This window comes from Canis aureus, chromosome 25, assembly GCF_053574225.1.
Source record: "Canis aureus isolate CA01 chromosome 25, VMU_Caureus_v.1.0, whole genome shotgun sequence".
Lineage (NCBI taxonomy): Eukaryota > Metazoa > Chordata > Mammalia > Carnivora > Canidae > Canis > Canis aureus.
This window is the reverse complement of record NC_135635.1, coordinates 14,559,472-14,573,080: the sequence shown is the minus strand read 5'-3', so window position 1 is coordinate 14,573,080 and position 13,609 is coordinate 14,559,472. Positions and strand designations below refer to the sequence as shown.

The following is a 13,609-nucleotide window of genomic DNA, read 5'->3' as shown; positions in this document are numbered from 1 at the left end:
CTTTAAAAAAATATTCTGGAGGAAATATAACACATATAACCTAAAATACTAAAAAAAATAAATTTCAAATGAATTTGAAAAAGACAGGGATGACCGCCTATGCAGAAATTCTAAAGGGAAAATGGCCCAAAACTATAAAAAAAAAAATTAAAGAAAAAAACTCTAACAGTCTCAAAGAAGATTTAAAAAAAAAAAAAAGAATGAAACTTTAAAAGTACAGACTTTTTAGGGAGCTTTCTTATAAGTTTAATTATTTCCAGTGTTTCTGCTTTATGCCATTAGACTACATACTATGGAAACATAAAGTTTATCAAAATATTGTCCCTATCTTCTAAAGGAGTTTAAGACAGAATCTGAATTGAAATAGTTGTGTCGAGAAGACTAAAGATGAGAGTGAATTATATGATAAATATATAAATTAATGTGTCTGCTCAGAGCAGGAAGAAAAATTATTTTTTTAATTTTTATTTATTTATGATAGTCACACAGAGAGAGAGAGAGGCAGAGACATAGGCAGAGGGAGAAGCAGGCTCCATGCACCGGGAGCCCGACGTGGGATTCGATCCCGGGTCTCCAGGATCACGCCCCGGGCCAAAGGCAGGCGCTAAACCGCTGCACCACCCAGGGATCCCAGGAAGAAAAATTATTATGTTGATATGTATCCATTGTATAAGACAGATGGCAATAATATTAAAACAAATAACAGAGATAAAATAAAACTGTTTCCATCTTCTTTGGTGGGGGGCACAGGGAGAGGGAGAGGAAGAATTTTAAGCAGGCTCCACACCCAGCATGGAGCCCAATGCGGGGCTCAATCTCACAACCATGAGATCACGACCTGAGCCAAAAATGAATAATTGGACACTTAACCAACTGAGCCACCCAAGTACCCTTCCATCTCCTTAGTGAAAGAGAACAGTCTTCAAGATGCAATGGGCAGAAATGATTAAGAAGAAATGCAAGCCCAAGATAAGTTAGAAATGACAATAGAGACTAATACAATGAATACAAGTATTTCTGTTTTTAAGTCATTATATCACAGGGTTTTAAAAGGATACACCATTGTAGAGGCAAAAATCATTGTTGGTACACTAAAATTGATAAAGGGAGCAAAACATGTAGACCCAAATTTCCAAAAAGCAGAGGGGAAATAGTGGATTTCAGAAAGTACAGATGGGCAAAACTTCCTATTGAGTCTCACAAAGGAAAATATTTACAAATTATTATAAACACTTAAAAATAAATGCTCATCAGTAAAAGATAAGACTAATGTCACAGGGGCAGTTCTTTGTACGGTTAATAGCAAATTAGGGGAATGTCATATTCACAATACACGCTGACTTCAAAAAGGTCCATACAATGAGCCTTTCAAATGGTATCCTTGTAGATATGGTAGGTAAGTACAGAACTATTGTAGTTAGGTAGTTCCATCAGTGGCTGAGGAGGCACACCTAAGGAGTCAATGTTCCTATCAATTTGGAAGTCAGTGTTTCCCTAGCACTGAAGAGAGATGGTATATTTATTAAACTGATATATTAAAGAGCTGGATACTGTATTGTATTGTCTAGGAAAACGACAAAATTTATTTAAGTACCTACTTAACATTAAAATAATCATCAGATACAATTTAAAGATAAAATTTAGGTAGAAGTTAGAACAGAATGCTCCAAGTAGGAAAAGATTTAAGAGCAGCCTAGATTTAAAAAGCCAAAGAAGGGGCAGCCCCGGTGGCCCAGAGGTTTAGCATCGCCTTTGGCCCGGGGCATGATCCTGGAGACCCGGGATTGAGTCCCATGTCAGGCTCCATGCATGGAGCCTGCTTCTCCCTCTGCCTGTGTCTCTGCCTCTGTGTGTGTCTCTCTCATGAATAAATAAATAAAATCTTTAAAAATAAATAAACAAACAAATAAAAATCCAAAGAGGTCATTATGCTAAGTGAAATAAGACAGAGAAAGATAAATGCCATGATTTCCTTTATATATGCAATCTAAAAAAATGTGTATTAAAAAATAAAAGCTCATAGATATAGAGAACAGACTGGTAATTGCCAGAGGTAGAGGGTGGGGAGGGTAGGAGAAATGACCAAATTATTTTCTGGGCTTAGTTTAAGTAAATTGAAATGAATAAATACATAGATAGCTAAAGAGATTTTTTTAATTGAATACAAGATCAATGAATCAACAATTTATGGTTCCTCGACCAACACTTTCAATAACTAGTTCAAGAGAAGTAAATATTTCAGGAGAAAGAATGTAATAGAGCTACTATTACGGGAGGAGGTTGGAAGGAGGTTGAGTTCTAGATGCTAGATTTTAAGAACACTGAAAAATTGGAGACTTCTCAAAGCAGTGGAAGCAGAATGAAGGACCTGTAGACTACATTACATAAGGAGATGATGAAACTAAACCTACTGAGCTGTTAAGAATATACTCACTGAAGAGAGGATACAAAAGCAGGTTAAAGGCTGAGTATTTAAACAACTGTCATATACACACAAAAAGAGGTGTATGGATTAATTCAATTAATTAATACCTGAAGATTAATTCTGGTAGAGCTCAAGAGGGCTGATGAACAGAAATGCTAGGAGGTAAATTTAAGCTCAGGACTAAAAACAAACAAACTTTATTTTCAGGCTCTATTGATAATGATTTCAAAAAGTGAAGGTTGTTCATCATCACTAGAAATAACACCAGGAATTGTTATCACTGGATATGTAATTACAGTCAAAGTATTATTTGTATACATGTGTCAAAGTGAGATTCTTGAAATTAATGTTCAGTAATTTATTTGTAATCTAAGAAGTTAGCCAATCAAAATTGAAATGGAAGCAAAACCTCCCCTATAAGTCTGAATCTCCATTTTGAAATCTTATTTATGTGAGGTCACATCTATGAACTGAAGCCATAGAATTAGAACTATAGCTTCAAATGTTCAAAAGGGTGATCTAATGCACAATCAACAGCTACTGTTACTTCTCAAACAGAAAATATGTATGTATATTCCAATAAGCTGGTTATAAAGAAAAAATTCATGTTAACAGTCTAAGACATAACAGTCTGTCATGTCAAAGGCTGTATAATATTACAAAAGTGAGTACTTGCCTCCAGTGACTTATATATGGCACTGCCACTATAAGATGCCTCTTTTACATTTTTATATGTTTTAATATCATTTATTTCAGACTTCTGAAGAAAAATAATACCGACATTAAATATAGTATTTTACTAAGATACTGAAAAGTGCTCTCTAGTACTCACAATATTAGCACTAATATTTCATAGGGATTATCTTACACCAAGATAATTTTTTAAAAATAGAGAAACTGAAAATATACATCCATGACATTTCTTTCAATATCAGAATTAACCTATTCACATTCCGACTACAGAAATCAACTTGAAAATAGTTAAAGTTTAATATTGCAAAGTTGTATATCAAACTGGTCTGCTTATTTTTGTTCCACGCAAATCAGTAAAGTCTTGTAATACTGTAAATGAGATTAATTTCCTCTGCCTACCTTCTGGAGGATCTACTGATGATCAGCAAAATGGCCATATACAGTGGAAACAAGTGCAAAAAAGAGAGGAGACAAAATGATAAGTGGAAAGAGGAAATGATAGAAAGAGAGAAATTAAGAGTCCAAAAAGCCCAATTTAACATGGAAAAATTCAACACTGTTATTTTTTAAACAGCATCTATCAGCAAAAAAATATTTATTATTTTAGAAAAACTCCTTTACTTTCAATTTTTTCTCATATTTTTGGTACCATAGTCTTTCCCCCCGAGCATATCTTTTTTTCAGGTTCACAAAACCTTCCAAAACTTTTTATTTATAATCTCCAAACCAACAACAACAACAAAAATACCTTATTTACCTCTCACACGTTGAAGGATTGAAAACATATAATTGCTAAGGAACAACAAAATCAATATTCATAGTATTTAATTTCTTTGAAATAAAAGATTTAGGTTATAGACCGAAAACAAACAAGTTTGCTGCTACTTTGTCTAAAAGGTATGACAAAACATATTAAAATTAATATGTTTAAAAATATTAGTGTGTTTATATGGTACAACAAGTTATGCATCCAAAAGTAAGATATGCCTATAGTTTCTAGGAAGGTATTTTAGAACATCAATGAAATGCCAGAATGTAGGAAAGATAGAAAGAAAGTACCTGTGTACCTCCGACAGAGAGGAATCACTTTCATCAGACCTACAGTGAAAGAGTTAGAATTATGAGGAGAAAGAACACTGAAGTCAACAGGTAAAGACACTGAGACTGAACTGAAAACCAACAGTATGAATTATAGAAATACAGCAAACATTTCCTTTATAGTGGTGAATGCCTTGCTTTTCTATCTGTACTGGATATCTGCAAATTCAATGTACAGTAACATCTGGTAAAATATTTGATTCTTATGTTTTCTCCTAAGACTTTGAGGATAAAAACTTTCTTTTACTCATCCACAGAAAACCTATCAATCCTCATTTCTAAAATTTAAGCCCTGTAGCGGAACAATATCAAGTAAGTAAAATACATCACTTCAAGATTCTTTCTATTTAATTTGATTAGTCCTAGAAAATGTTTCTTATTTAAACAGCTACTAATGAATTTTATCCATCTTGATAATTACTTGGATTTAGATTCTAATGTGAAGTTGCACAGATACATTTTATGTTTGCATGCAAAGCAAATTACCTACTAAAATGCAATAACCTTTGATTTTAACTTATCTCATAAATATGAAGTTCTCCTAACAAGGGAATCCCTCAGTAATACAGGACTTTAAAAATAGGTGAGCCACTCCTGTCAGTTCTACCCTGAAAACTCCAAGACTGGCAATAAGTCTGGTTATTATGAAAAATCTACTCAGTTTGTGCAATAGGCTTGGGAGAAGGAGGACAGAGTGAATGCTGACATGGAATATAACCAGAAACAATGTGTGGGATCTTTTTCTAGCTGAGATATGCTAGTCTCAAAAAACAGCCCAAAAGAAAATGATTCAAAAGGTAGGTGAGTCTCTGAAAGTGTAGTCAGTTATTCTGAGTTTTAGCTTACAAAGATGACAACAGAGTCAAATTACTGGTAGCTTATAAAATATGTCAGTAGAAAATATAAAACTATGACTAGATTGTCAAGATTATCAAAAGACTGACAGAAAATTTTATTATGCCTTTGAATATAAGGCAGACAAAATTTACTAACTCTTCATATCACTAGTGAAAATAGACTTCCCAAAGACATTGCTAATGTTCTATTCTTCTCAACTAAATGGGAGGCAGAGATTTTTTCAATAACACAAAAAATTTATCTACCTAGATAAGGACATGTCACGTACTGATTAAACTATATTAAAATCTAATCAATAACTTTATCTATAAATTAAGCAGATTAAAAATTATTTCAAAATGTGTGCTTCTCTAAGTCTACAGAGCCATCTAGCATGATCTAAACCTGACAGACAAATCTTAAACAGCAATCCTAGGAATCTCAGAAATTGTTGATATACACAGGGAGATTATAGCATAGAAAACAAATAATAGTGGTGGGAGACTAGACATGAAGTACATACATCTACAGTGTTACCATTCAAAATCAAAGCAGACAAGTCAGAGTTAATCAATATCTTATGACAGCATTGTTAGTATCAAATTCTTGCAAGAGAGATTCTGGCTCAATATGGGAATACTTTTTCATTTCAAATTTAGTGCAAATTATACTTTTCACACCCCTCCAACTTTTCTTCCTCTACAAACCACCCTCAGTCCTAATCCCCACTACCCATAAAGGAACTGTCTTTTATTATTTTATTTTATCACTGAAGTTTTGTGATGGATTTCTGTCAAACAACCAAATGGTAACAATGGTCTCTGCAAGCTATAATATGCATGGAAAGTAAAATAATTTGCCTCTTTTCAACTCAGTCTATCTGGATTAGAGGCTTTTGTGGGCTCAGAGAGGCTGAAGAATCCCAAGAAATTTAAATTTCAAGTGGTCTCAAAGATATTTCAATTCTAATTTACTTAGAAAAGGCAAGACAAGTGCTGAAAGTAGAGCAATGCAAATCTACAACAGGGAATAATGTTCAGCAGGAAAATAATTTTCTCTAATCTTTTCTAGATGGTTCATTTCCCATTGGAAAAACACATCAAATATGGCAAACACATCAGATTTCATCTCCCACACAAAGAGATGGCTAAACGTTTTCTACAGGCTGTATTTAAAGGTTCAGAAAACTGTAATAAGTAGAGGGGCTCTTTTCCATAAAGACTTACTTATCCTGCTGAACTGATGTGTTTCCCTGAGAAACAGTAAGACGGTTAAAAACATTCAGTTCATTACGGGGTCGGCTTGGTGGGGAGGAAGGAGGTGAAAGACTAGCCTCTGAGGTTCCAGAATCTGAGCTACAAGAAAAAAAGAACATTAAATAGGTGGCTTTAATTGGTTATGATTTGTTAGAAATGTTATAAGAAACATGCTTTTTTAAAAAAGCTTTTCATTAAAGAATTCCTTCCATCCTAGTTTAAAAAAAAAAAAAAAAAAAAAAAAACTTTTCCACTGGATTTTGTCACATTGCCCACAAGATGGCACTAAAGAAAAAGTTCTATCTGAAATCTAAAGCCATTACAAATAAAGCAAGTCAAATTTAAAATTATACAATTTTAGAGTTAAAACCAAGTTACTCGCTTGACAGATGGAGAAAGAGAGGCACAGTATTTAAGAGCGATTTGTTTTTTCAAGGATTCACTCACTTTTATGTTATTACTTATTTGCTCCATTCCCCACCCCCCAATTATCCTTCAGACATTCAATCCAGTAAAAACAGGTAAATTATATCTTTAAATAGAGGAAGCAAGGATGATTAGAAGGATAATTTCCATGACACTCAAGTCAGCCAAACCAGTGGTCAAAGTAAAGTGTGTTGTCATGGGGGAGAGGATGTTATAAGATTGTCCACTTGGGCACAGAAAACATAATGAAACTCCTTTTTGCTTATTTTTATGTTAAAAAAAAATAAGCTTTACTAATATTTAAATGTAGACCGGCACTGATACTTGCCACATGCAGCACCTCAGGTGACATGAGGGGGGAGTGAGTGTGCCACAGGGTAGAGAGGGGACAGTGGCTCTCACCCATTCATTCAACTTTCTCCATGTTGCAATGTTGCAATTTTAAAATGTCCAGTTAAGTGGATCATCAGATTATACTATGTACTGTTAAGTAAATAACCCTCACAAAACACACAAATAGTTTTAACAGATTTCAGCAGAAAAACAATTTAAGTATAAAAGAACAGCAAGAAAATGGCACAACTAATACACCCTATGACTAACACTTGTTTTTTGTCAGCTACTCTAAAGAGGTAAAGTCGATGTCAGTTTTAACAAATTAATTTCAAATTTTTCTAGAAGACCACCTGAAATACAGACACAGTTCATCTCAAGTGTATATAAATTTTTACAATGATATGCACAAATAATAGAAAAATAAATAAGAGAACATGATTAGGGGCAAATGTTCAAATATTTTTCCAGGTGTGTGTGTGACCAAGAAACATTTAGCCAAGCCAACAGCTAACTTGATGGTCTATTAGTCAAATCTGTCATAACCAAAGAGCCAGCCTACATATGGAAAATAGCTTCACTGTTATCCTTTAGCATTTATGTACAGCAGACATTTTATGCAATCTAGTTGATAAAAAGTATGGGTAACTTACTGTTTTTGTTCCTTGGCCTTTGATTTTTCTGCTTTCTCATATGCTTTTCTCCTGGTTATAGGGGAAGGCTCTGGCATTTTTTTTTCTGATAGAGATGACTGTCTGGAACTAAAGTAGAAAAAGACTCCTTAATCATCAAATTTTAAATATATACATTGTTTGGCAGGTACTCAACCTAAAATTTTTAACATATTAATAACTGGAACTTGAGAAAGTATTACTGGGAACAAAATACAAAAATAGGATGGGAATATATTATCTGAGTAATTAGTTGATGGAAGTTGACATCTATATATTTAACTTATAAATTGGCAATCTTATTAAATATAAGCAAACCTATTATCTTTGAATGTAAATATCAATGCTACACCGCCAAATAGTTCAAATTAAGTTTATTTTAAACATAAGTGATTAGGTTGATTAGAATTGTTTCAGTTGAAAAAACTCATCTTTACAGTCTTACAAGAACAAAAATATAAGAATTGTTAGAAACAATAAGATTTAACGAATATGTAGACATAGTCAAAAATAGTACTATAGGTAATCATACAGACACACAAATAACACACAATAATTTAACCTAACTAGTATTTAGATATTAATAACTACATAAATTTTATTTTATTATTTTTTTAACTACATAAATTGTAGTAACAAAAACATTCTTATTGTAACCTTTAAATGTCAAATAGTCACTATGTAATTAACAATTTAAAAAAACACAATTTAAAACTATTATTTTTGTGTATAGTAGTAATGAATTTTGATTCAAAAATGAATTTTTTCCTATCATTGGCTAGTTATATTCATAAAAAAAAGGAATTAGAAGGCAAGATTACCAGAGTGGGTTTACATGATTCCTATTTGAAAGTGAAAACTAAATATTTAAACTTTATGTGTCTGACTTTTCTAATCAAAAGAAATCACATTTTAAAAATCCTTCATCTATTTATTCATTTATTTATCATAGGGGCCACCTGAGTAAATTATTTTACATCGTGCAGTAAGTCCGCAGTAATGACTTCTTAAGAGTTACCACACCAAACATGTCCAACTTAAATTTTTATAGAATGACACAAGCATTTGAATTTATTAAAACCTGAAAATAGATCATGTGAAGTAAGAGTCCAAAACATATATTCTACAACCTGTCAAAAAGGATACACTTTAAGAATGAAAATAGAGGAGGGCAAAAGGAAGGTATTACCTGAATCTGGTTTCCAGGCCATAGATTTAGTCTTGAAGTTCCAAAAGTCTCTATTTAAATCTGTTACTAAAGTCTGTTCTGTTTATATTACTACCTTCACCAAAAGCATTTCTTCAACAGTCATCTTATCAAAAAAGCACTGAAGCCATTAGCTATACTGGTTAGCAATCTATCAGCAAATCCAATAGTTAATTTAGTTAATTGCATAGGCTACATCAAGCACATGCAAGCAAGTTGCCATCATTAAAATTAAATTTGGATCTAAAGATAGCAGATGTGCTTAGTGAATGGAAGATGACAGAAATATCTTCATAAAATGAAAGAGGTTTTAAAAAAATTTTTTTTAAAGAAGGAAGTTATGGGAAAAAGATACTCAAAAGGGGAAAGTTTGTTATATTTTATTATTTGTAGAGTCATATAATACGTGCCATTTTTTTGGGCAATAGTCCTCAGTGCAGTAAAGTATTCATTCTATAAATCATTTGCTAGATCATATGCAAGGGTTACTTTGAAAAAATGTCATTAAAAATCTTTACTAGTGAATGACTGATCTGATTTTAACATAACTATCAAAATACACAAACACACATAGCATACACACACATACTAGCTTGGTAGAGAAATCTTTGTCCTCAAGACAGTAGTGAAAATTCTAAATAAGTTTTGTTTTGAACAGAACGTTTTTTGTTCATATTATCATAAATGGGAGAGTACCATAAATGGGAGAATATTTCCTCCTTCAAATCTTTGATAATATCAATAAAAATATGTTGTGCATACTCTATTCCCAGACATGCAATGCAATGTGCTTTAAGGCAAAAAATAAGGAAAGCTTAAAATGATTAAGTTTGTAATTGATATTTCATTTTCTTTATAGGGTTATTGGCAAAGGTTTGCTATCCTTACCAGACTCTTAGAACTAGGACGTACGTTAATTTAGAGCAAATTTGAGACTTTAAAGCTTCTGTTTTATATAATGGTTTTATAGATATAACTACCTGATTTTAGGTGTTTCTAAATAAATTTTGTCTGTAATTTTTAACTCCACCTTTATGAAAATTACAACCCTTAAGAATGATCCTAAAACTTAGAAAACAAGCAATACAATTGAACAAAGAATATCTCATCTTAAATGACTTCAAATGTCAAAAAAATTAGGGGAGAAAATACCTAACAAATTCCTTTGAAAACCAGGGATCTTATTTACATAATTTTTAAAAATAGAAATAAGAAATTAGCAACATGCATATAAAAAACAAAAAAAAGAGAAAGTAAACAAAAAAGAAAAGCCAAAAGAAAGGAAGTTAGTGTAGCTGGGCCAGACTTACATGCTGCCTATCTTAGAAGGGAAGCCAGATGGGGGAGGGAGCTCTTTTTCCCTAGCAGAAGTACCACTTGTCTCTGTATTCATTCCAATCTCTTGCCCTTCTGCAACAGGTGTAAGAGGGCCAGGCAAGGAGGCATCTCCTGTACTAGTGTCTGAAGCTAGTTCACTGCTATCTGCATACAGCAATTCCATTTGAGTGGTGGTTCTCCTTCGGGCCTAGTCAGAGAATGGAAGGAAAAGCAATCAGGAGCAAACTTTTGCAGAGAGGATTAGGGAAAAGAGATTTAATATTAGTTTGAAATAGGTAAAAACATTTAGCATGTCATTTCCTAGCAAGTGTGTCAAACATAGCATGTAAGATAGTGACAAGCCAGAGCTATAGCCAGATAAGACCTTTAAATGCCATAGTAATAGCCAACATTTATGTTGTATTTATTGTATGCCAGACATTGTTCAAACACTTTATTATATTAGCATATACTACCATTATCAAAATTCACAAATGAGGAAACTAAGGCACAGAGAAAGTAATTTACCCAAAGTCTCACAACTAGCAAGTGGCAAAGTCAGATTCAAAAACAAGCAACTTGTCACCAATATGACTGTGCTACCCTGCCACTCGTGGCCAGCTCCCTCAACAAAGAATTTTTGTAAAAAAGAAAGAAATGAAACCAAAAGTTAACTGCAGGTAAGCTCAACTAAATTCTGATTTTTCTTATGTTTAAATGCTTTATTTAATATCATTTTTAGTTTTAAATTTTATTTTGATATCAAAATTTTATATTTTTAAAATTTTATATTTTTAAAAATTTTACTTTTTAAATCTGCTTCTTAGTTGTGACTTTGTTTTCCTGATGCCTTAGCTGTGTTTTTAACATGCCTGCTAGATAAATCAACACCAGCCTGCACCAGCTCTTGGTGGCACAGTAAGGTAGGGGAAGGTTATTTTCCTAGAATCTAAACTCACTATATACATTCCTTTCCTTACTCTTGAAAACTGACTACGCTGTTGTTGCTCAGTTGTTATTATCACTAAGATATTAAAGGATAATCACAGTGTTTACCAGATGATAAGCCTCTAAAGAGCTAACTAACACACTTGTTTTATTCAACTTTATATCCCCTGTACTTAACATAATGCTGGTACATACCTATTTAACGTAAAGAGTCAATTTTACTCTTTCAGTGATAAAAAATATATGATATGAGATCCTTCCAGGTATCTTTGCAGATCAAAAGTATTAACTCAGAAAATTTCTGAGAAAAGTAAGCCCTCCAACCAGTTTTTTATATCATCAGTTCTCGTCACTGCCACTAGTCCAAGGCAGAGAGGAATCATTTCCTTAAGAATTCCTAATCACATCAGTTGCTTAAAGAGATGACCTTTAGGGCCACACTTCACACCTCTCTCTGGCATCCCAGCAGGGTATGAATAAGTAGACTCTCATAGGGCCTGAAAGACTTTCAGGACCATAATAGATTCCCTCCTGGACTTAAGATGGGATCCAAACCATACTAGGATGTTTTCTTTGAGTTTGGGTAACTTCTGCTTAGCCTCTTAGAATAATAAAATACCAACCACGTGTTGCAAAGCCAGTAGTTCAAGGATCATACATACAGTCTGGATATGTTTTTTGATTGGCTTGACCAGTGTTTTAAAGATCAGGAAATCCTACACAAAAATCTTTATTTACAGCTTCTTTGAAAACAAACAGAAGACCTAATAATCTCAGGCCTATAACTCCTTGTGGCAAATATGAGCAAGAGCTAAGTGGTGGTTATTTGCTTAGATGAAGCATGTCCTGTCCAGGTAATCACAATGACCTCTCCTCATTATTCTACAGCCAAATTACTCATTTACAGTACCTATTCACTATGAGCCTTCAATTTGTCTGAATCCATATGCACAAGGTTATTCTTTCCGGTTCTGATTCTTTCCATTCACTTAACAAATATTTACTAAGCACTACTAGGTTTTTAAACATCTTAAGATGGTTAGTTAATTCATCTATTATCAAATGCTATTCAATCTGAAACAGACCATGTGTATCTTACGCATTTAACAGCATGTGTCACCAATGTTTTTCTAACAAATATGCATTATAGCCTCACTAATTTTTAATATATCATGATGATTAAGAGTTGGCTTATTATTCAAACCTCCTCAGGATACTAATTTAACAAAATAAATATGAAACACTTAAGAACATACTAGAATGTTACAATTTCAAAAGTTTCCTGCCAATTTACAAATTTTGCAAATTCATGCTATATGCCACTATAGGATCTACAATATCTTTTATTGTTAGGAAATTTAGGTGACTTTAATAAATTAGCATATAACTTCCTTAATGGGTGATAAAACTTTTAGGAAAAATTTGGAAAAAAAAAATAATTGATCTCCACAATTATATCTTTTCCAGGGAAAAAGTACAATAATGCAGTAAAACACAAGCTCCACAAAGCAGAAATGTTTCAATATAATTTTTTTTCAAAGGAGAATATGATAATTATAGAACTAAATTTCTTACACATGGGAGCTCTGTTAAAGTATGCCAATTTATTAACTTACTAAGGGTCTGAGGCATTTGTTTATTTGTTTATTGAGCCAGACAGGAGGCTCAATCTCACAACTCTGAGATCATGACCTGAGCCAAAATCTTAACCAACTGAGCCACCCAGGTGGCCCTGAAATCTGTGTTTAATAGTGATAACAAAAACAGTGGGAAAGGGTGCTTACCTGCTTTTTTCAATTCTCCTTACCTTGCTTTTAGGTTTCACTTCACCACAAAGTTTCATAAGATCTGAAGACAGCGTGCTATACACAAATAAGTAATTAATCACAGATTAAAAGGGAAGTTATTATAGAAAACTGGATGTCTTCTATGTTTATAACTATAGAAAACACCTTATATATTTATGGGGAAGAAAAGACAACATTTAAAAACAAAATGAACTAATTAAAAAATAATTCATTTTTTTCCTTAAATATCTTGGTATTTTTATTTTAAAATTTGTGGTGGAAAAAAAAATTTGTGGTGGTTAAGTATGACTTAGTTTGGCTTCCATAATATTGTTTCTCATTTTATTCACTTAGCCATAAAATTCAAATTAGTTGATGGTAATTTTTTGAAGGAGCAAGATAAAAGTAATTAAAATATTACAGAAACAAGTAAAATCTATTAAGTTTCTAAAGGCTCTCTTACCTTCCTTCTGATCCTGGGCTGTTTAAAGGTGCTTCTTCATCAGTACTATCCTCTACATTTTCTAAAAAAAAAAAAAAAGTGTCCGAAACCGAAGTATTACCCACATGTCAAAATTTGAATGACTGCAATCCCTATGTCATAATTAATA

General features: G+C 32.7%; 1 protein-coding gene across 17 annotated transcripts in view; it reads right to left on the bottom strand.

Moving 5' to 3' along the window:
* The window catches only part of KIF21A (kinesin family member 21A), a 146,147-nt gene that overhangs the window by 16,267 nt on the left and 116,271 nt on the right, over window positions 1–13,609 (bottom strand). For 9 of the 17 annotated variants that reach the window (XM_077870472.1, XM_077870474.1, XM_077870475.1 and 6 more), the window contains 7 exons: window positions 13,462–13,522; window positions 13,019–13,073; window positions 10,257–10,471; window positions 7,722–7,829; window positions 6,280–6,408; window positions 4,178–4,216; window positions 3,518–3,532 (listed from right to left, as the gene is read on the bottom strand). In XM_077870472.1, the coding sequence (XP_077726598.1) occupies window positions 3,518–3,532; window positions 4,178–4,216; window positions 6,280–6,408; window positions 7,722–7,829; window positions 10,257–10,471; window positions 13,019–13,073; window positions 13,462–13,522 (622 nt within the window). The remainder of the gene's footprint in view (window positions 1–3,517; window positions 3,533–4,177; window positions 4,217–6,279; window positions 6,409–7,721; window positions 7,830–10,256; window positions 10,472–13,018; window positions 13,074–13,461; window positions 13,523–13,609) is intronic. The other 8 variants (XM_077870476.1, XM_077870487.1, XM_077870478.1 and 5 more) reach the window with 5 other exon arrangements.